Source organism: Impatiens glandulifera, chromosome 4 (assembly GCF_907164915.1).
Source record: "Impatiens glandulifera chromosome 4, dImpGla2.1, whole genome shotgun sequence".
NCBI classification, from domain to species: domain Eukaryota; kingdom Viridiplantae; phylum Streptophyta; class Magnoliopsida; order Ericales; family Balsaminaceae; genus Impatiens; species Impatiens glandulifera.
In genome coordinates, this window is record NC_061865.1 from 9,404,994 (window position 1) to 9,432,342 (window position 27,349).

At 28.6% G+C, this 27,349-nt stretch overlaps 3 protein-coding genes across 3 annotated transcripts; 2 read left to right on the top strand and 1 right to left on the bottom strand.

The window, feature by feature from the left end:
* Nucleotides 1-1,608: 1,608 nt before the first annotated feature.
* On the top strand, nucleotides 1,609-6,127 carry LOC124934666 (glutathione S-transferase T3-like). Its single transcript, XM_047475185.1, has 4 exons — nucleotides 1,609-2,046; nucleotides 5,576-5,713; nucleotides 5,773-5,991; nucleotides 6,110-6,127. Exons 1-4 carry the CDS (start codon nucleotides 1,609-1,611, stop codon nucleotides 6,125-6,127), a joined length of 813 nt encoding a protein of 270 aa, XP_047331141.1.
* A 369-nt stretch (nucleotides 6,128-6,496) lies between these two features.
* Nucleotides 6,497-7,537, bottom strand: LOC124934667. The gene is made up of 3 exons (XM_047475186.1): nucleotides 7,159-7,537; nucleotides 6,917-7,062; nucleotides 6,497-6,874 (listed from the first exon to the last, which is right to left on the bottom strand). The coding sequence occupies exons 1-3, from the start codon at nucleotides 7,535-7,537 to the stop codon at nucleotides 6,497-6,499; spliced, it is 903 nt and encodes a 300-aa protein (XP_047331142.1).
* Nucleotides 7,538-23,007: 15,470 nt separating this feature from the next.
* LOC124933540 (type I inositol polyphosphate 5-phosphatase 12-like) lies at nucleotides 23,008-23,994 on the top strand. The gene is made up of 2 exons (XM_047473953.1): nucleotides 23,008-23,830; nucleotides 23,913-23,994. Exons 1-2 carry the CDS (start codon nucleotides 23,053-23,055, stop codon nucleotides 23,972-23,974), a joined length of 840 nt encoding a protein of 279 aa, XP_047329909.1. The 5' UTR covers nucleotides 23,008-23,052; the 3' UTR covers nucleotides 23,975-23,994.
* Nucleotides 23,995-27,349: the final 3,355 nt, after the last annotated feature.

Here is a 27,349-nt window from a genome sequence, read left to right on the forward strand (position 1 = left end):
TCCTATCTTGAATAAAAAAATCTAATTACTTAATTTATTTTATTATTTGATGTTTAATATGTTTAATTATAAAAAATATATTAAATTTTTAATGTTATAATTAATTTAGTTTATTTATAATTTAAATCGGAATAAAAAAATCTTCTTCTTGACTAAATGATGCAGAAATAAATTAATAAAAAATATTATATTGAGGTCAAATGTAATCTAAAAAAAATTAATTTAAAAATTAATTTTTATTTAAATAGTTTGAATTATTTAAATAATCCTAATTCAATTCGAACTTAATTCGATCTCAATCCTGATCTAGTATTTTAGATTCGAATCAAATTTCGGATTAATTCACCAAATGTTCACCGTACATACTATCAAATTGAAAGGTTTGATAGAACGTTACTAAGATGCACTCCAATTTTAAGTTTTATTCTTAGACATGTATCATTAAATCTCAGGCCTGATTTAGTAGTGGATTTTTTTAAAAATTAAGAAAGAGAAAAATTAAATGATGGGTGATTATTTTGAAGAGATAATAATTATTTTTAGTAAAAAAATTAAAAGATATTGATATATATAAATAAAATAAAAAATAATAATTTAAAATACATGGTATTTTAGTATTTTTGTTAATAAAATGAGTAATATGATTGGTGATAAATTATTAATTGAAAATTTGATTTTTTATAGATTAAAATAAAAATCTTAGACTTAGGTTTTTTTTTAAAATAAAAAAAAATAATGATTGTTAAATGGTTATAATTTTACAGAAGGTGATGATTTTTTTTAAAGATTTAAAGAGTGTTGATATATATAAATAAAATAAAAAATAATAATTTAAAATAAATGGTATTTTAGTATGAGTAAGGGCAGTTGTACCAGATTCTGTATATCATTCACTATCTTTAAAATAAAGATAGAATACCAACAAATGAATGAATTTAGACTTTATCAGGTTCTGTATCCTCAAATCATTTTGGAGATGATGAACAGTCTTTCTCCATATTTAATTTATACTGTAGCATCGGCAAGACATAAAATATTATTATTTCTCTTTCATCTCTTCCTATCCCGCCAAATGAGTTCCTTCTCCCGCTAAAATGCCATCAACATTAACTCTCAATAACTAATGTTTAACATTATCTCTCAAAAAATTAATTCATCTCCCGTTCTCTCACAGGTAATATTTTATCTCCCTGTTGATTCATCTCCCATCATCGTAATATTTCATCTTCCTTTCTCTAACAATTTTTCTTATACTCTTAATTTATTATTGTTATTGTTTGCGTTGTTCTCTGTTTCATTCACTTTTATTTTATCTGTTTAATTTGATTCATCTCTCATAGTTCTAGAACGATTAAGAAGAAAAAGATTATTGAGTATTTTTGAGATTGTTGTGTTTGACCACCTGTTTGTGTCATAGTGTACTAGAATGGTTTACAAACAAGAAGATTCATGAGTTTTGTTAATTCATGAGTTTTGTTAATATTATTGTGTTTAACTTAAAATTGGATTCTAAATATTTATAAAATGTTTGATTTCCTTTTTGAAATCATTTACTTTTGACATTTAGGTATGAATAACAATATTTATGGTATTTCCCCAATTATAAATATGACAAAAAGACTATATGGTGAAGTGTATGGTGAACCCTACCAATCCCAGATTAGTGATGATCATTACTTTCAACTTATGCCATCATATAGTCAAATTATCTCTATTGAGTTGAAAGAGTTAGAGACGGATGATCCTTGCAAAAAATCCATTCGAACTAAAAACTTTTCTCCGGAGGAGGACCTTGTGTTGGTTTCAGCTTGGCTTAACACAAGTATTGATCCAATTATTGGGACAGATCAAACAAATATTCAATATTGGAGAAAAGTAGGGTCATATTATAAGGCAGCCATAGAAAATACAAAGTATGGGCCACGGACAGACAAATCTCTTACAAATCGATGGAGTACAATCCAACAAGCTGTAAACAAGTTTTACGGCTATTACACACAACGAGAAGGAAGTCTCCGTAAATCTGGTGATACCGGCATAGACGTGGTATATAATTTTGGCAGTTCATGAAATATTCTTAGCTCTTTAAATGTGTTAGATATCTTGTCTTGAATAACAGAAAAATATATATACATACGATGTTACAAATAAATAAAAATAAAATAAGATATACGAAGAACAATATCACCGTATTTGATGGTTGATTCGAGGCATGTGTTAGACACATTTCCCTTAAAACAGTTCCACCGTCTCCCCGTGTGCTAGAGCTTATCACAGATGGCTGTCTCCCAGGGTACAACGAATCTAGTAGTGATTCAGCACCGGAATCACTACACAACGAGTTTGATAAAGTACCTGAACTATCACCGGGTTTCAATGGAAAATATCGAGCGAAGAACTCGAAGAACACTCACAAAACAAGAAGAAGACTTTTGGAATTCTAGAGTGAGAAAGAATGAAAATGAAGAAGTTGTTTTTGATTAGAGATGAGAGGTCTTATATTGTTGAAAGTTAAACCATTAAATAAAATCATCATTTGATCCAACGGTTGGCATTGTCTGCCTCTTCATTACCTTAACGTTTTTCTCTTTATTATAGAGTAATTGTTTGCCAAAACAATTAAGGCATTTACAATTCAATACTAACATTACATGGTTTTCCAATTTGTTAATAATAATATAAATTATCATAACAAATAATAATAATAATAATAACAAACTCATGTAAGTTACACTACAAATTAACAACATTTGGTTAATTGGTCATCAAGGCATTTTAGATCAATTAATTTAAATTAATTGATTTAAATTATACATTTGGATCAAATTTCACCCTTTAATTCACGTTTGAATTTCATGTGAATTTGATTTGATTTTATTATCCATATTCTAATTTCCATTCATTAATGGAATTTATAGAATTAGTTTAAAAATTCCAACAATCCCCCACATTAATGGAAATTGAAAGATTAACCCGGTGAAAGGTTCAACAGTTGAATTCTACATAGGATAGGTAGGTGTAACCCTTTGAACCTTCCCTTGTGAAAGCATATAACTTTATTAGCTGATTAGTAGACTCGATGTCCTTGAACTATTCTGCCTTTTGTGTAAACGATTACACACTTTCACATAGAATTCTCCCTGATACATGTCAAGCTCTCATGGTTGTGTCCGTTTTGGCCATGGAACACGCGCCTGGTTCTGTGAGAGGGTCTAGAATTGAGCCGTGCAATTCCTTCAAAGCGGCTCCACTTCTCCCTCACATAGGTGATCTCTTTGTTCACAAAAAATCATTAAAAGCGATATGCTTATCCTCGTCAAAATATATATTGTTTCATTATAGGATTAATCCTCAACAATAAATTTCCAAGTTAGTACAATTAGGTTGTCTCATTGAACCTAGTTCTTGGGATCTCCAGTCTGCATAGGTTGGGTTTTCCTTCATACCAACTTATAGTAGGCTAATGTCTCAAAAGACTTCAAACTATCTCTATATTCAATAATCTGATTAGTGGATCCACAATGTTATCTTTAACTTACATAGTCAAATTTGATAACTCCATTAGAGAGTATAGTCTAATGACATTATGTCTAAGACGTGTATGTCTAGACTTGTCACTGACTCTAAGCTTGTCCAATTTTCAATTACTATCACAATAATTAGAAATTTATGTTGGTACATTCTTAGTTAACCTTGGAACATCTTCTAATAAGAAGCATAGTCATTCGTACATGCTTATCATTTAATTTTTTATGAAAATATTGTTTACTTGGCTAACTAGTAGACAAAATGTCTTTGAACTATTCTGCCTTCGTGTAAACAATTATATATTTTACATAAAAATATTTTATTTTTTGACATAAGTCAAAAATATAGATTATAACGTTTAATCTATCCATCATAAGTTTCTTAGAAGATTTCCATACGTAGATTGCACTTCTAAGTGTAAACATATTCACTTTAAGACGTAAAGTCTTTCATTTAATAATATTAATATATCATTTGATAACAACATGATATTTCGTTTAGTGCAATTCATATCCTTTATGTATTTAATCATTTTTATCGTAATTTTCAACGATAAAAATATCGTACAAAAGACACGTAATGAAATAATTTTCATTGTCTTCATGATATATATAATTGTCACATCCACTTTTTAATAAAAGTATGATCAAATTTTCATATCATTATTATAAAATTTGTTATAAGTCATATCAAAACTTTATAAACTTTCATTTTCATTTATTTCATAAAATCCTTTTGAAGACATTGGTTCTTCAAAGTTTATGAAAATAATGTCAAAATATGACACGTTTCTTAATTTCAAAATCCTCAAATCTAAAAATATCGATTTGAACACCAACTCAGCAAATATAAACAAGACATTTTCTTGTTATTTTATTTCTTTTTATAAAGTTGCGCAACTTTATGTTTTATAAAGAACACATTTCTCTAACAACAAATTATTTTTACATTTATCATAATATACACAATTATTTTTGTGTTATAATCAATAACAATATTTGCCCCCACATTCGTGTTGGTATCCTTTTAAAACACACACATTTGTATGATTTAAATTAATGATTTTCTAATCAAGAAATTGTCACATAATTCTTTTAAAAATTTCTTTTGTTATACTTATCATACATTAAAAAGATAATTTATTGTTAGAGAGATTGTTAGATATCTTGTCTTGAATAACAGAAAAATATATATACATACGATGTTACAAATAAATAAAAATAAAATAAGATATACGAAGAACAATATCACCGTATTTGATGGTTGATTCGAGGCATGCGTTAGACACATTTCCCTTAAAACAGTTCTACCGTCTCCCCGTGTGCTAGAGCTTATCACAGATGGCTGTCTCCCAGGGTACAACGAATCTAGTAGTGATTCAGCACCGGAATCACTACACAACGAGTTTGATAAAGTACCTGAACTATCACCGGATTTCAATGGAAAATATCGAGCGAAGAACTCGAAGAACACTCACAAAACAAGAAGAAGACTTTTGGAATTCTAGAGTGAGAAAGAATGAAAATGAAGAAGTTGTTTTTTATTAGAGATGAGAGGTCTTATATTGTTGAAAGTTAAACCATTAAATAAAATCATCATTTGATCCAACGGTTGGCATTGTCTGCCTCTTCATTACCTTAACGTTTTTCTCTTTATTATAAAGTAATTGTTTGCCAAAACAATTAAGGCATTTACAATTCAATACTAACATTACATGGTTTTCCAATTTGTTAATAATAATATAAATTATCATAACAAATAATAATAATAATAATAATAACAAACTCATGTAAGTTACACTACAAATTAACAACATTTTGTTAATTGTTCATCAAGGCATTTTAGATCAATTAATTTAAATTATACATTTGGATCAAATTTCACCCTTTAATTCACGTTTGAATTTCATGTGAATTTGATTTGATTTTATTATCCATATTCTAATTTCCATTCATTAATGGAATTTATAGAATTAGTTTAAAAATTCCAACAAAATGTATAAATTATTTCTATTTATCTATTTGAATCGTGTTCTTTTATCTTTCAGCTTCAAGATGCTAAAAAGATCTACCATGAGATCCAAAAAACTTCATTTCGATTAGAAAACTACTGGAATAAGTTGAGATTTAATGCTAAGTGGATCGAATACATGCGACAAGGACCAACAAAAGAAAAGTATCTTCAGGTGACACAATTAATTGCGATGATGAAGAGAATACTAGTAATGATTTTATTGATTTGGAGAGACCAATGGGACAAAAGAAAGCAAAGAAAGAAGCTAAAAGAGGTAAAGGTAAATCTGCTGATATATCTGAATTTGATAATGCTATTATCAAATGGACAGAGGAAAAAATAAAGAATGAAGAAATCAAAGTGGAAATTGCCAAACAACACTTAAAGATACAAAAGGCTAAAATGGACGCTGATCAAGAAAAATCAAATATTGCTACTATGATGATTGATGTAAGCAAGATGGAGAATGTTGTTCAACGAGAATATTTTACAAGACTACAAGCTGATATTCTAGCCAGAAAATTAAACTAGTACTTTTTGTTATCTTATATTGATGTGTATTTTGTAGCCTTTTGATGAAATCTAAGCTACCCTAACTTTTGGATGCATTTTATAAACTAGCAAGGATGAAGTAATATGGCTGGTTTGGGTAGTGATAAAAGTAATTATTGTCTCTTCTAGTTGTAGTAGAATTTTAAAAGACTTATTTAGAGTATCAAATTTATAGGTTTGCATCCACTTAAGTTTATAGAATTCTTGCAGTATGGTTATGTCTATTCAATTCTATCCTCTTATGTCTATTCAATTCTATCATCTCTTAGTTGTAAGCTTTGTTGTGAATCCAAGACTATCAATTCAAGAAGTAAAAAAGATAGAAAATGACAGCAATAGAAAGAAAGCCTGAAATAGAATTTGAAATAGAATTGAAATGCTCCACTAGATCTTCTTGAAGTTTTTATGACTCGCTGTATGTATTCCATAGATGTTCCACTAGATCTTCTTGAAGTTGGTTATGCACTGCTCTATCTCTGATTTTGTGAAGCGATTGAATAAAATTCATAAGTTCTGGAGTTTGAGTGCGTGATACGACTGCAACAAGAGGACTTGTAGAGATTTGTTCATATTCAGAGATATCTGGTTGTGGATGAAGTTCACGTTCGTCCTCCACGATCATATTGTGCATAATAATACATGCCATCATTATCTTATTAAGTGTGTCACGATCAAAATATCGTGCTGGACCACGGACAATTGCAAATCTAGCCTGGAGCACACCAAATGCGCGTTCAACGTCTTTTCTTGCAGATTCTTGAGCAGCAGTAAAATGTTTGGTCTTTCAATTCATAGGTAAAGGAATTGATTTGACAAATGTTGCCCATGGGGGATATATACCACCAGCTAGATAATACCCCATATTGTAGTTGTGACCATTGATAGAGTAGTCAACGGGATAACCCTCACCACTTGTTATTTCATAAAATACATGAGATCGTTCTAGGACATTAATATCATTATGTGACCCTGGTAGCCCAAAGAATGCATGCCAAATCTACAAATCATACGATGCCACTGCTTCCAATATAATTGTAGGTTCGTGACAATGACCAGTGAACATACCTTTCCATGCGGTTGGACAATTTTTCCACCTCCAATGCATACAATCGATGCTGCCCAACATTCTTGGAAAACCACGAACTTTGCCAATTTGAAGTAATCTTGCAATATCCTCTGAGTTTGGTTTTCGTAGAACAATGATTGGCAACATTCCAGGACCAAAAATATCAATGATTGATTGAACAAAATACCTTAGACTTTTTATAGTTGTGGTTTCTCCAATTCGTATATATTCATCCAAGAAATCAACTGCTACCCCATAACACAAAATTCGTAGTGCTACAGTGATTTTCTGAAGTGATGATAAACCTAATTTGCCAGCAGAATTTCTTTTTTGTTGAAAGTAAGGCTCATGTGCTTCCACTCTCGAGTGAATCCTCATAAATAGCTCACGACTCATTCAAAATCTCCTACGAAACATTTGAGATGAATAAACTGGTATCGTTGCAAAATAATCTTTGAATAAGCGGTTATGCCCTTGTAGAGTGGCCCGGTCAATATAGCTCCGTGATTTCCTTGAGCTTGCACTTTGTTCGTTTTGCTTTTTTCTTGCACGTCTTAAGGCTAAAATTTCAATTGTATCGTCATCATCGCTTCCATTCAAAAATTCATTTAGAAAACTCTCGTCACTATTCATTGTGTTATGTATAGAACTCACGCCTTCACGTGTTAATTTACCTGGAAAGCATAAAAATGTGTATTACATACATTGAGGATCACATGAATCATACCATACACTTATATTGACAAAAAAATAGAGATATTTATCCCCATATAAATTTGTGCACAAACCAAAAATGAAACAATCAGATCTTAATAAAAAACATTATTCGCAAGGTCTCAAACGAAATAGGGAAATAATACATTATTTATATTATGATCTATCACACCCACTATGCATAGTTTGAAAAAATAAAAAAATACTTGTATACATAAAATTCTAGTTTATTTTCAAAAGATACATGAATAAACAAACAACATATCATCCAACATACATTTGAAGATTCAAATGGAACTTGATCCAGAAATTTGTGAAGATCCGATCAGAAAAATGAATAATGTTACACCTTGATATGGTCAAATATGAAGAGACTTATTAATTACCTTTCATTTAATTTTGAGGTGGTTGTTTGAGGTAGTTGAGAAATTAAGTGAAGTTTTGAAAAGTAAATGAATAAATTAATAATGAATTGATATAGGGATAAGAATGGGGAAGTCTGATGTAGGATAATTTTTATTTTTTTATTATAAAATAGGGATATTAATATTTTATAGTATTTTAGGGATAGAAAATAAGGATGCTGGTAATGTTGCCCTAAGAATAGGAGTAGGAAAATGTAGGAATTTGGATTGCTGTCCCAAGATAATGTCTCAATTGCTACTCATAGGAGAGAGAATAGAGTGGAGAAAGGAAAGAGAAAATTAAATATTAAAATAAAATATCATATATATAATTTTTAGAGTTTAAGATTTAGGATTTAAGGTTTAAAATTTGAGGTTTAGTGTTTATTTCATATATATAATTTTTTATTTGTCTAATTTATCAAAATTACATCGTTTTAATAAATGAGAGAGCAAAAATAACTTCATTTGGGACACCAGATCCATCCCGGAAATATATCAATTAACGATTATATAAAAGAGAAAGTATTATGTACTACGTGAATTTTTAATATATTTCACAAGAAAATTAAATAAGAAAAAGAAAGAGATTTTAAAGAGAAATAAAAATGATAAATTTAAAGAAGAAAAATAATAATTTAATAAATTATAAATATATAAATATATTTAATATATATTTTAAAAATATACGTACATTTATATATTTTATTAATTTGATATATTCCTTCTCCTTATTATTATTCATATTAAAAATACACAAATAAATTAATTAACTATTAATAGAAAAATTAGTAAATGTTAAAAATAATCATATTCATATTTAACTTATTATTCTTTTATATATATATTTATTAATTTATACAGTTATTACTTTAAAAAAACATATAAATAAATTAATTAATTTAAAGGAAAAAAGTTTATTTAAATGTATGTAATTGTACGACTCACTTAAACGTATGTATTAATAAAAGTTCATTCAAACTTATGTACGGTTAAAAATTTGGCTCATCTTCTCTAATTAATAAACTAGTTAATTTTTATTTTTTAATTTATATATTTATTATTTAAATATTAATATATTTTCTCTATCTTCCTTTCTCATTAATTAATTAATTAATTAATGAACTTTATTTTTATTATTTTTATAAAAAAATTATTATTTTTATATGAATATTTATTATTGATTATTTTAATTTTATTTTTTATAATATATATATATATATTTTTATATTTTTCTTATATTAATATTAATTATTAATTATTTTAAAATTATTTAATCCCAATGGTTGGATATAACAATGACTTATCATTTTAACAAAAAAAAATCCTTCAACACAAAAATAAATTAATTAATAATCAATAATTGAATAATAATAGCAACTCATTCATAAAAAAATAAAAGAGTAATAATTAAATATTAGACAAAATAATATTTATTACTACTTATATAAGTCATGAATAAAAAATTAAATAAAAAATTATTCATATTATTTTTATTTATATTAAATTAAATATAAAAAAAATTAAATTGTTCTGACAAATATTACAGTAAAACAAAATTCATATAAATAAGTTTTTAAAATTCCTTAAAAAAAAGAATTTAAAAAATAAGAGAAATAATAACTTTTAAAAAAAAAAAATTAAGAAAAAAATAATATAAAAATAATAAAAAAAATTAGGAATAAGAATAATTTAAATGGTTTAATTAAAGAAAAAGAAAGAGAGAAATATATTAATATTTAATTCATAAATAAGAAGAGAAAAATATTTATTATTTAATTTATAAATATATAAATAAAAAATAAAAACTAACTAAATAGGTTAAATAAGCTTATTTTTGATAGTATATAGTGAGCTAGTTGTACAAGTACATACGTCTAATTAATTTTTTTTCTTAATTTAAATATATAAATATATAATTTTTTTTTCTTAATTTAAATATATAAATATATAATTATAAATTAATAGATAAAAAAAAGAAAAAAAATATAAATAAATGGAAGAGAGAGAAATTATTAATAAAAAGAGTAGAGATAAATAAATATTTTGAATTAGGCTTAGTCATCAATCATAATCACCTTCACACTCATTCGCTACGTTACCAAATTTATGTTTTCCCTATCATTACTTGTTTTAATATTTTGGTTAATGAAATAAGTGATGTGATTGTTGAAAAGTGATTGATTGAAAAATAATTTTTGATGAATTTTTAAAAACTCAAAGAGAACAAGGCCCTAGTTTGCTAGTAAACTTATTGTGCTTTTTCATTATATCTTTTTCTTGCTTGAATGTTGAACAGTTTCCCAAAGGAACATTGTTTGACGTTCACACCTAGTTTGTTCATTCATTCCCAAACTAACCTAGTTTATTATTCAAACTCAATTTTTTTATTATATATATATATATTTAAATTATTGTTTATATAAACTAAATTATTTATATTTTAATATATATTTTAAATTATTATTTTTATAAATTTGATTATTCATTTGATATATAATTTAAATTATTATTTATATTTATTAGGCTGTCTTTTATTAAAATAATTTTGACAACTTTTCATTGTGATATAATTTCACAACAAAATTTTATCAATTTTTAATGTGTTGTCTTCTTAATTTAAGGGTTGTAAAAAAACATGTCTTTCGTTAATGTACCAATAAATATGTTGGTTGATTAGTAGGAAGGTTAATGAAGCATTAAATATGGTGGTTGGTTAGTAGGAAGGTTAGTAAAACATTAAATGTGGTGGTTATGTTCTATGTAATTAATGTAGTGCAATGGAAATACTAAACCCGTGACATAAGAATACTAACAAGAAAGCAAGAAAAAACAAGAAAGCAAGCAAACAAACAAAGATGTTCTTCTCTATAACTTTTAGTTGTTTTGTTGTTTTTAAATTTATTTAATACTTATTACTAATAATGATTATTATTGTATTTTTGTAGATAAAAAAATTCAAACAAAGGAGACAGTTACTCTAATTATGGTGATTGTAATCTTTTCCAAACACAATATACTGATGTTGGTCCTAGTCAAACTAATGAAACAAGAATTGATTTCTCGTCAAATTTTTATGAGTCACAACAAATTCAGATGGAAGAAATTATTAATGATGGAGTGACAAGATCTAATGCACTTTACAATTTAAGTGAAGCTGATGGATTTAATTCAAACCCGGAGATGGAAAGCGATGAAAGTAATAGAAAGTAATAGTGATTACAATGCAGAGGACTCAATTCAACAAGTAAAAGTAACGGTGAAGAAGGGAATATTCAAACTAATGACCCAACAAATATGGATGGACATATTCCTAATGTACCATGGTTTACAACAGGAACCAATTCCTTAACTAACCTTGTTTCTCGTTCAACTTCCCAAACTAACCTACTTTATTATTCAAACTCAGTTTTCTTATTTATTTATTTATTTTTAATTAATTTATATTTAAACTTATTATTATATATATCTAAATTATTATTTTATTAAAATATTTAAATTATTATTTTTATAAATTTGATTATTTATATTTTAATATATATATTTAAATTAATATTTTAAATTATTAAATTTATAAATTTGATTATTTATATTTTAATATATATTTACTTTTAATTTTTATTTTATATAAATTTTTATTTTTATTTTAAAAAGTTTAATCCTATTTTATATAAAAAAGAATTGTTTAAATATAATGACAAAAACATTATAAAAAAACAAGATGGTCAAAAGTGTCACCAAATAAATAGAAAAATAACAAGATTAAGTATTTGAGAAACAATAATAAAAACATAAGTTAAAAATGTTTATCAACAACGAATAAACCTAACATAAAATATAGTGTTAACGATTTTTTTCTTCAGATATGTTTAAAAAAATCAATATTAGACGTTCTCAGTTGGAAGAAATATGATAATTTTATTCCCAGTGAAATTTTGAGAAAAAGAAAAACTATCGAAGTCAAAGTCAGTGTATTCGAATTGAGATGACTAACTCACGAAAAAAAACATAATTTGTGGGAGGTGTTGCCAAAAAAGTTATATGTAGACAAATATGTATTAAGTAAAATTGTCAATAATTTAGAGAAGAATGATAGTAATTATTTTTATAAATTATTATATATGGTTATGGTTAAAATATATTAATATTTATCAATTATTTATGATGATCGTAGAATGAATATTTATTATATTATATAAATAATAATTGAAATGTAAATGTATATATTAAAATTAATATTATAAAATTTATTAAAATAATAATTTAAAATATAAATAATAATGTAAATATATACATCAAAATATAAATAATCTAATTTAAAAAAAAAAATATTTTAATAAAAATGATTAATTTAAATATATATATTTAATAATAAGTTTAAATATAATAAAAATAAATAAATAAAATTAAAATATGTAAACTGAGTTTGAATAGTAAAGTAGGTTAGTTTGGGAATGAATTAACAAAGTAGGTTAGTTTGGGAAGTTGAACGTCAAACAAGGTTAGTTTGAGAATTGATTCTATTTGGAACAATGTGTTACGCTTTAAACTATAACCGAGCCTTTCGAGTTCTTTGATTCAAGAAACGGGTTCTTGATTGTTGGGACCAATGATGAAATTTAATATTCAAACGCAACGGACATAGAGTGAGGAGAGAATTCGAGGTTAAAGAGAGAAGAAACTGGGGTGAGAAGAGAATACCACTATAATACACCTAGTAGTCCAACAAAGAGGTTAAGGGCCGAGAGAATAACTTAGAGCAACAAGTTTCACAAACTTCAATTCATAGCCCCAAAAGGTGGGGTGGGCATCAGCATTTAAAGAGGCTGAATTACCCAAAAGTATTCGGTTACAACTACTTCCAAAATAACAGAATTCGGTTTAAGAGAAATAAGAGAAAAATGAAGCAAAACAAAATTATTCAATAAAAAACATAAACTGACCCATATGCACACTAGGGCCGAGAGACGAGTGCTGCAAATATTTTAGGACCGAGGCTTTAATACAGATTCTAGAAGTAAGTTACTCACAAAATGTAGTATCAACAAATATGATTTGCTATCGAGTTATGGAAGAGTCTTTATGGTTAGTTTGTGATTGTTGGGAAGTTTTTTTTTTTTCTTTTCCATAATAAATCTTCCACTTAATTAAGTTCTTTAACCAATTGCCCACTCTGTTTCCCACTGATAGGCGATAAAAATTCAACATTCAATGGCCAAGACTACACAGGATCTGCATTGCAGGCATGAGATATTCACCAGCCTTTAAGGTGTTCTTTATATTTAAATGGCAGGTCATGGTTACTAAAATTGTTAACAATCCTAAAATAAATAATTTTCTTTTTTCGTGTTATTCATGTTCTAATGTGATTATGCAACCTGGTAGTTTTGAATTCAATGGAGTTTATACTACATGTGATTGAAAAAAAAAATTATTAAGAGATTTTAACAATTTCACAAATTTTAATGAAGAAGTGAGAAATTTCAAAACTTAATTTTATTTCAACTTTGTATGACAATATTAGGGAATATATGGAGAATTGAAAGAAGGGGATGAGAAGACAGTAAGAAGAGTTGCAAGAAGAAGGAAGAAATCAAGAAGACACAAGATGAGAGAAAAATGTAACTTCATAGAAAAAATTAATCAATATTACACTGATAGATCAAAGTTATATAAATAGCTTTGTAATCTGATAACTTTTATTTTTAATTAAAAGAATAATAACTTTATTTAATTTTATCATAACTTCAGGGACTATTTTATATTTATATAATATATCAACATTAGGTTTAAGTTTCATTTGTTACACAGCAGTTTCTCCCTTTCAGTTCTTCGCCGCTTCTTCTAGATTTTCTCTCTTCCAACTCTTCTGTTACAGGTACATCGAGGCTTTGAGCAATTATATTTGTTACAATACTCCCTCCATTTGAAGGCGAACGACCACGGCGCCTTCTTCGTCTCCCTTTGGTTTTCCAGCTAAGATCTGGATAATCTGTCGCAATCTGGTCAGCATCTTCCCAGCAAGCTTTATCAGGTTCGTTGTCGCTTCTTTGAACTAATATTTGGTGAATTGTCTCTCTGTTTCTCAAATTAAATCTTTCATCTAATATTGTTGTAGATATATGTGTAGAATCGTTTATGTCTAATAGATCTGGAGTCGTGAGATTATTCCCGATTTGTTTCTTCAATTGCGAGATATGAAAGATGTTGTGAATTTTGGCATTGGGTGGAAGTTCAATTCAATAAGCTACCTGACCAACCTTGTCAATGATCTTGAATGGACCATAAAATTTAGGTCGAAGTTTATGATGTCGTTCCTGAGTCATTGTAAGCTGTCGATATGGGTGAGCTTTCAGGTATACTTTTTCTCCTACTTCCAGTGCTGCAAATTTGTGTTTTTTATCATAGTTTTGTTTCATCATATTTTGTGCTCTTAAAAGGTGGAACTTGGCTAAACTAATTGCTTTTTCTCGCGCTTGCAGGCTTCTGTCTACATTTTCGTTAGTGGAGTCCCCTGCTAAGTATGGTACATGAACGGGAAGAGGGTGACCATATACGAGTTCAAATGGAGATACACTAATTGCTGAATAAAAATTTATGTTGTACCACCATTTCGATAAAGGTAACCATTTAACCCACGAATTTGGTTGTTGTCCCACCATACATCTAAGATATGTCTCTAAACATTTGTTAGTGATTTCCGTTTGTCCGTCTGTTTGTGGATGATAGGCTGTAGATAAAGCTTGAGGAATTCCTTGTAGTTTTAAGAATGCTTTCCAAAATGAACTTAAAAACACTTTATCTCTATCGCTTATAATGACTTGAGGCATTCCATGTAACCTGAAAATCGAATCAAGAAAAACAGTAACAATTGTTTGGGCAGAATAAGGATGTTTAATTGGCATAAAATGTGCCATTTTTGAAAGTCTATCAACAACTACAAATATAACAGTTTTGCCTTGAGATTTAGGTAACCCTTCTATAAAATCCATAGATATTTCAGTCCAAATAAGATTAGGAATAGGAAAAGGTTGCAAAAGACCATTAAGGACTGTATTACTAGTTTTATTGATTTGACAAATATTGCAATTTCGAATAAATTCTCTTATATCTTTTAACATTCCTTTCCAAAAATAGGCCAATTGCATTCTTTTGGAAGTTGCAAGCACTCCAGAATGTCCTCCAACAGGGGAAGAATGCATAGACTCAATTAATTCTTGTCTTAATTTTTTATTGTAACCAACTACCAATTTGTCATTTCTTCTAAGTTGGTTGTCTAGGTAGGTAAAATCTGGATGAGAATTTGGATTGTTTTTTAAGTCTAAAATTATCCCTTGCATATTTATGTCAGTTGTCCATGATTCTGTAATTTGGTCAATAATAGGAGATTGGTATATAGAGAAAGCCCACAATTACCCTTCTCTTCTTGAGAGGGCATCTGCCACTATGTTTTCCTTTCCTTTCTTGTACATAACTGTAAAGTCAAATCATAATAATTTATAGAGCCACTTTTCTTGACTAATTGTATGAATTCTTTGTTCTAAAAGGTATTTAAGGGGCTCATGATCTGTTTTTATGATGGAATGTTTAAATTAGAGATAGGACTTCTATTTTTTAACTACAAATATTAAATCTAGTAGCTTTTTTTCGTATGTAGGTAATAGTTTGTTAGAATGAGCTAAAGCTTTACTAATGTAAGCAATTGGTCTATTTTTTTGTATGAGAACTGCACCCATGCCTACATTACTTGCGTCAGTTTTTACTATAAATGTCTCTTTAAAATCTGGGAGTCCTAGAACTGGGGGTGAACACATGGCATTTTTAATATTTGTAAAAGCTATTTCTGATTCGTTGGTCCATTTAAAACTGTCTTTCTTTAATAAATTCACTAAATGTTTAGCTATAAGACCATAATTACAAATAAATCTTCTATAATACCCTGTTAAACCTAAAAAGCCTCTTAAAAGTTTGAGCATAGATGGTATAGGCCAATTTTGCATAGCACTTATCTTATCAGGATCAGCCTCAACTCCTTGAGCAGAAATAATATGTCCTAAATAGTCTATCTTTTTACATGCAAATGTACATTTAGATCTTTTTAAAAACAAATTATGATGTTTTAAGGTATCAAAAACTATTCTTAAGTGCATTAAATGATCATGCCATGTTATACTATAAATCAGTATATCATCAAAGAACACTAATATAAATTTTCGAAGATAAGGCTTAAATATAGTGTTCATTAAACTCTGAAATGTAGAAGGAGCATTAGCAAGACCAAATGGCATAACAAGAAATTCATATAGTCCTTCATGTGTCCTAAAAGCTGTTTTATGAGTGTCATTAAGGTTCATTCTAATTTGGTGGAATCCTGCTGTAAGATCAAGCTTAGAATATATTTGACTATCATGTAATTCATCTAAAAGCTCCTCTATAATTCGAATAGGAAATTTATTCTTAATTGTCATATGATTTAATTTACGATAGTCAACACATAAACGCCAAGTGTGATCTTTTTTCTTGACCAGAATAATTGGTGCTGCAAAAGCACTATGACTATGTTTAATAATTCCTTGTTCCAACATTTCAGATACCAATTTTTCTATTTCTGTTTTTTGTATTGCAGAGTATATGTATGGACTAAGACTAATTGGTGTTGATCCCTCTTTTAGGTGGATACAATGATCATGTGGTCTATGTGGAGGTAATTCTTTTGGCTCTTGAAATAGTTCTTGGAATTCGTCTAACATTGAATCAAGTTTTTTCCTTAGGTAAGTCATATTCATTATTTGTGGCTAAGGAATAAAAATGAGGTTTGAAAGGTTCATCAACTAGTATAGTAGTGGGTCTCTTATATTTGTTAAAATTATGAGCTCCTAAAATACTACAGATTTCAGCATCAGAATTTCCTCTAAGAGTGACTCTACCATTTTTATGTAAGAATGAGAATTTTTGGTGTAAAAAATCACAATGTATGTCTAAAAGTGACACCAACCATTCAATGCCTAATATAACATCATATTTAGGCATTGTTAGTACTCTAAGATCTGTCATGAATTCGTAATCCTGTATAGTGCATGATATCTGTTGATACATAAGACAGCTTAGTAATTGATTTTCATCAGCAACAGATACTGAAAAGGTAGATGTCTTAATCAATTTGTCTTTAATATGAGGAAGCCATTTAGAATTTATGAAATTATGTGTACTTCCTGAATCGATTAGTATTTCAACATTTATTTTTCCTATTTTTCCAGGAAGACAAAGAGTTCTATATGATGATGGACCATTGATAGCATTCAAGGATATTCCCAATAATTCATCAACATCTTCAGCTAGTGGATCATCCAATTCAGGTTGTGATTCATCTATAAGTTCAGAGTTTTCCAACATATAAAATTCTCGTTTACATTTATGAGTAGAATTAAATTTTTCAGTACAATAATAACACTCATTTTTTGCTCTTTTTTCTGACATAAACTTGGGATCCAATTTCTTAAAATCCTTTCTACGATTATTATTATTCCATTGAAATTTTGTTGGCTTAGGAGTAGGTAATAAGGGAGGTCCATTATTATGTAGGTAGACTTTTAAGGAATCATATGTTGCTTCTTGAACTCTAGCCATTGTCATAGCATCGTTCAATGAATTAGGATGTAAAAGTCTAACAGAATTAGCAATTTTCTTTCTTATTCCACCTAAGTAACAGTTTAGCATGTAATCATTCGGCATTAGGGGAAGCCTATATGAAATTTCAATAAATTTATCGTTATGCTCATTAATTGGACCGACTTGTTTGAGATTCATTAGTTCACCCATAGGATCATCAAAAATTGTTTGTCCAAATTTTTTCTTAATTTCTGTTTTAAGAAAATCACAAGTAATAACAAAATTTGCATCTAAATGATTTCGAAAATTTGTATACCATAATCTTTCCTTATCTTTGAAATGTAGACGAGCAATTCTTGGCTGAATATCAAGAAAAGTATTATCGACTTCAAAAAACTCTTCAGCTGCATAAATCCATCCATCAACATCATTGCCGTCGAATTTAGGAAAGTCGATTCTGGTGAAACTTTTGTGTATATGGTAAGGTCTATTATTTCTATCTCTTGGGTTACGATCATAATTGTTGACATCATAGAATTCTCGTTGTTCTTGAGGATTGTGATGACGTCTTCCATCTCGATCCGGATTGCTTGTAGGTTGTTCTTGAGGATCGTGATGACGTCTTGCATCTCAATCTTGATTGTCTTTAGAAAGTTCATCAAGTCTTGATAATATTTGTTTCATCGTTTCCTCGGTTCTTGTTTGTTGTTCTGTCCATTTGGATTCAAATTTGTATACTAAATCCTCGGTATGCTCAAGCATTTTGATTTGCTTATTTACTTTTTCGTTGAGCACGTTGACACGAACATATAACTCATCTGTTTCTGTATTTGATTCTTCAGAATCTGATCTTGATCTAGTTCCCACCATTTTGATCTGATCTTGAAGTTGCTTCTTGATGAGTAAAAAAAATTGTACAGATTTGAATGAGGTCGGAGGGTCTTTTAGCTCTGATACCAATGTGACGATATTAGGGAATATATGGAGAATTGAAAGAAGGGGATGATAAGACAGTAAGAAGAGTTGCAAGAAGAAGGAAGAAATCAAGAAGACACAGGGTGAGAGAAAAATGTAACTTCATAGAAAAAATTAATCAATATTACACTGATAGATCAAAGTTATATAAATAGCTTTGTAATCTGATAACTTTTGTTTTTAATTAAAAGAATAATAACTTTATTTAATTTTATCATAACTTCAGGGACTATTTTATATTTATATAATATATCAACATTAGGTTTAAGTTTCATTTGTTACACAGCCGTTTCTCCCTTTCAGTTCTTCGCCGCTTCTTCTAAATTTTCTCTCTTCCGACTCTTCTGTTACAGGTACATCGAGGCTTTGAGCAATTATATTCGTTACACTTTGTTCTTCAAATACATTACTATAAATTTAAATGAAATACTCAGATGGTTAGAATTGAAAAATAAAACATTGTGACAAACGATGGTAAAAATGATTTTGATGTAGTGAAGAATTGTTAATTATAGTTTTCGCATATGTCAATGAGGATGAACAAAGATTGAGAAGAATTATTGAATGTCTCTAGTCGCTGAAGTAACGTTGTTTCCAAAATTACTTGGTGTTGTAAACTCTATGATTTTATCTTCTAAGGGATTTTGAGCGAAAGTGAATGTATAATGATTTATCTCATTAATGGCTCAAGCCGGGAAGATTAATGCATGTCTCATAACCTTTTGATGGTTAAAATTATTATTCTTCTAAGGATTTTGAGTGAAAGTGAATGTATGAAAAATTAATTTATGAATGACTCGAACAAATGTGAAGATTGAAGTGTTGAACCCACTTATTTATTAATGGTTTGGCTTTTGTCAAATTGGAGATTGATGCGTACGACTTGTGTACTTCCTAAGGGACGTGAAATTCGTTAATGTGAAGATTGTTGAATTTATAATTTATTCATCAAATCTTAATAATATTTTTTCAATGTGGAGATTGTTGGATGTTTAGTGTTTATGACTTTTGATGTACTCCTATAAATAAAGACATTGTAATCTAAAATTACTTGGACCATTATTTCATGGAAATCTATAAAATGTACAACTCACGGAGGATGTAGACAATTATTAGTTGAACCTCGTTATATATATTGTGTTCATTATTTAATCTTTATTAGTATATACCTATATAATTGGATATTGAACGGAATTACAAAACTCTAATCTTTCTTTTTAATTTTCAATCATAAAATTTATTTTTATATCCCTTAATTATAATATTTAACCGACACCGATCGAAAATGTTAGGGTGAAGTGGTGGTGGGAAAGTAGACGGGAAGAAGAGAAAGATGGAAGGGATTGAGGAAGTAATATAGAGAGAAATGGAAATGGGAGGGAAATAAGAATTGGGTCAAATTTTTTAACGAGATATTTTTTTTAAATATTATATATATATATATATATATATATTAAACAATGTCTGATTGAGTCAAAGATTTGAAATTATTATTATAAATATCTTTTCAATTTTTGTAGTTGATATACATAAAATAAAATGACAAACTATTTTCATTTAGGAATAATTTAGGTCATCACTTGAAAAGAAAAAAATATAATAAATGGTTTATAATTTAGTTTATAACTTTAAAGAATGTCAATATTTACAAAAAGTATGTATATAGAATTCTCACTTTTTAAAAAGTTTATTTATAAAAATTCTCACTTTTTTAAAAGTATTTTTTTATTATTACTTTTATTAAAAATTGTTTTTAAAAATAAATGACTAATATCAAAATAAATATATTTAAAATATTTTAAACCTTTTACTACGTATTAAATAAAATTATATTGGTGATATTACTGAAAAGAAAATTATCAGTGAATTATTTATTTTAAAATAATAATGTATACAAACATATCTGTAAGAAAAAGTCAATTTAAAATTGAGTACTTTATTATTTTAAATTTGATCATATCTAAATAAATCAAAGTCAATTTAAAAAAATGTGCTTTTCTCTTTTTTTCTCCATATATATATATATATATATGAGTACTCAAATGCACTTCTTCTCTATACATTCAGCCTTCATATTTGCTTTTGTTCATGCAATTCAGTGCTGAAGGAGGTGGCTTGATTCGTATTGCTCTGGTATTTCGAATTCTTAAGAAATCCGATCTTTTGTTTTATATTAACTATCATGTATTAAAGTTATAGTAGTTCTGTTGGATTTGGTTCAATATCTCTATTATTTGTTGCACATTGATATATAAGTTGTTGTTAACATATGTCCCTGACTCTTTTTTAATTTAATCAGGAACGATGTCGGGTGAAGTCAACGAATATGTGGTAAGTGCTTGTTTCGTTATGTTATTTTACTTTCTTATTACATGGCTAAGACTCTTATTGTTAGGTGTAGCTGTAATATTATACGGGGTTATTCTTAAAAACATAAATAGTCAGTAATTTACTAATTAGTTCAAGGGAGAAGGTCACGAATTTGATTCCCACTAAGTTGAAGTGGGTTATTAGTGTGAGAATCGTGTTAGTTTCCTAAAATCAAGTTGCTGATAAGTTTTAGAATTAATATTGTAATTTGTGTTTTTACTTAGATTGTCCTATTAGATGTTATCTATATACTTGGGACTTCTAAGTTCTAATTGCATGCTAATTTTTTATTCTTGGTTTACATCTGATTTTAGATGCAAGGTTATTTGGAACAATGTTTCAAACGACACATGAACCTTAATGAGACGAAGAATACACTGTGGTTAAAGGCCAAAATCAAACCCGCATATACTGAACTTGGTAATTTTTTTTATTTTCCTCTTTCATATTTTATGTTTTTCTTAGACATGTTGTGCATTTCCTTGAAAGGTAATGAATTTATTGCATCTTCTTTAATAATACATAAATGCATGAAGACCTCATTTATATCAAGTATTTATTTTTCATTTTCCTATAGTTTTAGTGTTAAACTGCTTTTTAAGAATGTAATCACTTTCATATGTTCAGCGTGGAAACAACTTGAAAAGGCAAATCCAGCATTTTTTAAGGCATATCATTACCGACTACTTGTGAAAGATCAAATTGTGCGATTCAATCAGTTGCTAGAAAGGCATGTGGAGTTAATTACCGGTCATTCAATCGATCCTACTACTATTCACATGTCCAATGGATCTCATATTCCACCAAGTAAGAAATCGTCTCCTTTTTCATTGTTCACTTTTTATGCTCAAAGATGATTGTTTTCATTAGATGAGATCTCTTGTATTCAAATTGAACTAAAGATTTTGAGTTTTTCACTTGCCTGACAATGTAGTTAATTGAGTGTATATATATCTAAATGATTAAACCATGTGATGATGTGAGATTTCTTTGGAAAAATATATGTTAGTAGGAATTTTACACACGAGATTGCAGTGAAGAAGATTTTCTATTTGTATTGAATTTGGAGAAGAATTCGAGTTTGTTTGTATAAGTGTTTTAAAGTGCTTTGTGTAGAAAGGTAAACATCTAAACCAAAATATGTTAAAATAAAATCTACTAAAAGAGTCATTTTTGTTTCTTACCATTTATATCAAGGCATGAAATGTATATATATTTAGACCTCTTTTCTTAAAATTATATGCAACTTACTAAAATCTAATCTAACTTATTAATGGAGTTTTAATCTGTTCTTAATGAACAAAGACAATGTTACTATATATTGTTTGTAAGGGCTTCAGAGTTCCAAAACCATTACATTCACATGTAACTCTTTGACAGTTTGGCGGATACTAGAAAGTATATTTTTTGGTCGAATGTTAGAAAGTAAATATTTTTGTTGGATTTTAGAAAGTAAATATTTTTGGCTGATGTTTTTTTTGCTAGATATTTGAGAGTATTCGCTACAAAAATATTTAGTTTAACTCAGATTCTAGAAGTTACTCACAAAATGTAGTATCAACAAATATGATTTATAAGAGTTATGAATGGAATATGGTTAGTTTGTGATTGTTGGGAAGGTGTATTTTTCTTTTTCTTTCGTTTTCCATAATAAATCTTCCAATTAAGTTCTTTAATCAATTGCCCACTCTATTTTCTCTGATGAAAGACGACAAAAATCCAACATTTAATGGCCAAGACTACACAGGATCTGCATTGCAGGCAGGAGATATGAACCAGCCTTTATCTTTAAATGAAGGGTCATCGTCAGTGCAACCATGTATGCAAGGAACTGTTGATATATCCAACAATGATAGAAGAATTAATACTTCATCGAACGTGCTAATGGATGGGAGCTCGAACATGCCAATGGATGGGAACTCGAACATGCCAATGGATGGGAGCTCGAGCTTACTAATGGATGGGAACTCGAACATTCTAATGGATGGGAACTCGAACATGCTAATGGATGGGAGCTCGAACAAACTAATGGATGGGAGCTCGAACAAGCTAATGGATGGGAGCTTGAACAAACTAATGGATGGGAGCTCGAACATGCTAATGGATGGGAACTCAAACATGCTAATGGATAGGAGCTCGAACAAACTAATGGATGGGAGCTCGAACATGCTAATGATTGGGAGCTCGAACAAGCTAGTGGATGGGAGCTCGAACAAACTAATGGATGGGAGCTCGAACATGCTAATGGATGGGAACTCAACCATGCTAATGGATGGGAGCTCGAACAAAGTAATGGATGGGAGCTCGAACATGCTAATGGATAGGAACTCAAACATGCTAATGGATGGGAGCTCGAACAAACTAATGGATGGGAGCTCGAACATGCTAATGGATGGGAACTTGAACATGCTAATGGCTGGGAGCTCGAACAAGCTAATGGATGGGAGCTCGAACAAGCTAATGGCTGGGAGCTCGAACATGCTAATGGGTGGGAGCTCGGATATGCTATTTCATGGGAGCTCGAACATGGGATTGGAGCAAGGAATAACAGTTGGTTTAGACAACCTCTTGGATCCTCAGTATCAGATAGAACAACAAGGTAATGTTTCCATGTTTATTGTGACACCAATTAAAATTTTACTGTTAGGGCTAACTTGTTGTACCCTCTAATTTATACGCAGAAAATAGCAGGTTGAACAAAAGATTTAAAGGGTTGAACTCTAATAACTTTGGCAGTAATTGATTGAAATATGGACTGAGAAGGTAACTTTCCTTATCCTGCATTCTTTTTCTTTTCAACAAATATTTTGCATATATTCTAGATTACAAAGATCCCAAATAGAGGCAAAGCTCTCCCAACAATTTCTTTACTTTTCTTTTTGAGAGTAGGTAACTTTTATTTGAAAATGAGAGGATTGGAAACAACTAATTTGAGACATTACAAATTTCATTATTGAGTATAATACTATGCAACTAAATATTGTTACATAGATCATACATTTCAACTTATTGTCATACTCTACATTTTTTAATCTGTACAGATTTGGAGAAAGCTTGTTTAGTTGGAGTATGTCTGCGAATAAGAAGGGTTTAGCGACTCTACAAGATCTTGTGATTATTTAAAATAACTTTTGAAGATTCGGATTTTGAATTTTTCTTTGAATGGACTTTTTTTATCAATATTTTATAATGGTTTGTAATAATTATAGTAAGAGGATATTATTATGAGGATTTCTTACTATTTGGTTTGTGATTTTCGGACGAGGATGATATTTTGAAGGACATGATCTATCTTTCTATTATGGGTTATCAGTTATGAGTATATTGACCCTTAAATCTATTTTATGAACTTAATTATTTATGGCAGCATTGTGTTATTTTAGTAAAGAGTAATGATACATGTTCTAAGACATATATATGTATCATTTCTCTTTAAAAAATATATACTTAGTTCAATATTTTACTATTTTATTATACTTTTTAACTTACCTATTATTAAATGGGAAGAATGTTAATTTTATTTATAAAGTTGGTAGGAGGTGTTAAATTTGTTTATAAAGTTGTAAAACTCTATTTATATATATAAATTTGTCAAGAAGTGTCAAAATTATTTAACTTAACGGAAGATTTAAACAGAGTTAAATTATTGTCCACGTGTCATATCCACGTATTTATTTTTTATTTATATTTTCTAACCTATTTTTTCATTTCAAACAGACCTGACCCTTTCATTTATTACCTAAAATAAATAAACAAAATGTATCTTCTCTTTCATCTCGACCTAACCCTCCGTCTTCTTCGTCACTCTTCACCGGCCACCGGCCACAACCATTCCTCTTACCCGACAATAAATATTTCATCGCGAATTTCGCCGAAATCATTAGACGAGGTATAGAGATCTGGTACTTTCATATAAGATCTCTTAGAAAAATGAATAGAATCGCTAAGAACTCAAGAACAAGAAGAAAAACTGACTTTGTATTATTGGTGCTTAACAGCAAAACAAAGAGGTTACAAGGGTGATATACCCGATTGACAAAGTTTGATATACAAATATCACTTTAGCCCTTAAACTATCTTGTAATGTTTAAAATCCACATCTAACTTATAATAATGAAATAACTAATTCTAAAACAAATATAATTATCTGCAAAATAGATAAGGATAATTAGTATTATTAAAATATGAAACTTAATACTAATACTTATCTCAATATTCCCCCCTCAAGATGAATATCTTGCATAAGTAGTCGAGTCCTCAATATCTCAAATTGTGGGAAATCAAATGCTTTTGTAAAAATGTCAGCCACATGTCTTTTAAATTCACATGTTGCAGATTTATAAAACCAGATATATATTGATTTCTAACTACATGACAGTCACTATCTAAATGTTTTGTTCTTTCATGAAAAACAGGATTTTCTAAAATATGTATAGCAACTTGGTTATCACAATATAATAAAATATAGGTAAAGGAATTTCATATTTCAAATCTTTCAAAATGTAAGATATCCATTGTAATTCACAAACAGTTGTAACTAAACTTCTATATTCTGATTCAGCAGAAGATCTAGAAACTGTTGTTTGTTTCTTAGTTTTCCATGATATAATAGAATTACCAAGATAAATACAAAAACCTGTAATAGATCTTCTAGTTTCTATACAAGAAGCCCAATCTGAATCTGAAAATGCTTCAAGATATATCTTGTTTTGAAAAGGATAAAAAATTCCAATTGAAACAGTTCCTTTTAGATATCTTACCAAGTAAAGAGCAGAATTCCAATGACACATAAGTGGTTTATGCATATATTGAGAAAGTTATTGTACTACATATGAAATATCTGGACGTGTGTAATTTAAATACAAAAACTTACCAATTAGTCTTCGATATTGAGATGGATCCTCTAAAAGAGTTTGAGATTCATTCTCAAATTTGGTACCCTTTACCATTTGTGTTTTAGCAGGTTTGCATCCCATCATTTCCGTATCATCTATTAAATCCAGAATGTATTTCCTTTGATTTATATATATACCATTTTTGTCTTGACTGATTTCCAGCCCAAGAAAGAATTTTGCATTTCCTAAATCCTTAATTGGAAATTTAGAATCAATAAGTTTCTTTATGTTTGAAATCTCTTCAAGATTGTCTCCTGAAATTAAGATATCATCAACATATATTAATAGACATGTTACACTATAATCATTTCGTTTGAAATACAAACAATGATTCTGTTCAGATCTATTGAAACCAGATTCTATAAGAAATACAGATAATTCGGTATACCATTGTCGAGAAGCTTGTTTTAAACCATAAAGGTTTTTTCTCAATTTGCAAACTTTGTTTTTCATATTTTGGATTTCGTATAAACCCGATGGCAGTTTCATATAAATGTTTTCCTCAAGATTTCCATGAAGGAACGCATTATTTACATCTATATGGTGTAAATGCCATTTTTCAGATGTTGTTAAAGCAATAAATAATCTGACAGTAACACTTTTGGCTACGGGAGCAAAACAATGATGAAAATCTATTCCATCTTTCTGATTGTATCATTTTGCAACTAGTCTCGCCTTGTATTTGTTTAAAGTACCATCATCATTCAATTTTGTTTTGTATACCCATTTACAGCCAATTGCCTTTTTATCTTTTGGTAAATCAGTTATTTCCCAAGTTTGATTTAAATTCAAAGCATCTAATTCATCATTCATTGCTTTGATCCACTTTGGATCTTTAGATGCATTGTTGTAGTTTGAAGGAGTTTTGTGAAGATCAATGTTTGATAAAAAAATTTATGTATTCTTCATCTATGTTAGAGATGTGAAAAGGAAAAGTTTTAGGAGTGTATTTCCTTTGTTTGTTTTATGTTTCAACTTGGTTTACAACATAATTTTGCATCCAAGTTGGAGCAGATCTGATCCTAGAACCTTTTTTTCTACAAATATTTTCTAAATCAATATCATCTGTACTATTCTCATTTGGAAATATATTTGCTCCAATAGAGTTAGGTTTGACTTTGTTATTCTCAATGTCTATGAATTTAGAGTTTTCTAAATTGAACACATCACAAGTAGATTTATCAATTGTTTGTGATATTTCATCAATAGAAATATTATTGGGA

Bases quoted from the DNA above. Each gene is read 5' to 3' on its own strand.
- LOC124934667 (XM_047475186.1), bottom strand. From the start codon at position 7,537: ATGAGGATTCACTCGAGAGTGGAAGCACATGAGCCTTACTTTCAACAA. The intron at 7,063-7,158 runs GTATGTTCACTG...TTGGGCTACCAG, and splicing joins TTGTCCAACCGCATGGAAAG to GGTCACATAATGATATTAAT. The intron at 6,875-6,916 runs GCAACATTTGTC...ATGAATTGAAAG, and splicing joins GTGGTATATATCCCCCATGG to ACCAAACATTTTACTGCTGC.
- LOC124933540 (XM_047473953.1), top strand. From the start codon at position 23,053: ATGCAAGGAACTGTTGATATATCCAACAATGATAGAAGAATTAATACT. The intron at 23,831-23,912 runs GTAATGTTTCCA...ATTTATACGCAG, and splicing joins GTATCAGATAGAACAACAAG to AAAATAGCAGGTTGAACAAA.
- LOC124934666 (XM_047475185.1), top strand. From the start codon at position 1,609: ATGACAAAAAGACTATATGGTGAAGTGTATGGTGAACCCTACCAATCC. The intron at 2,047-5,575 runs GTATATAATTTT...TTTATCTTTCAG, and splicing joins GTGATACCGGCATAGACGTG to CTTCAAGATGCTAAAAAGAT. The intron at 5,714-5,772 runs GTGACACAATTA...ATTGATTTGGAG, and splicing joins CAAAAGAAAAGTATCTTCAG to AGACCAATGGGACAAAAGAA.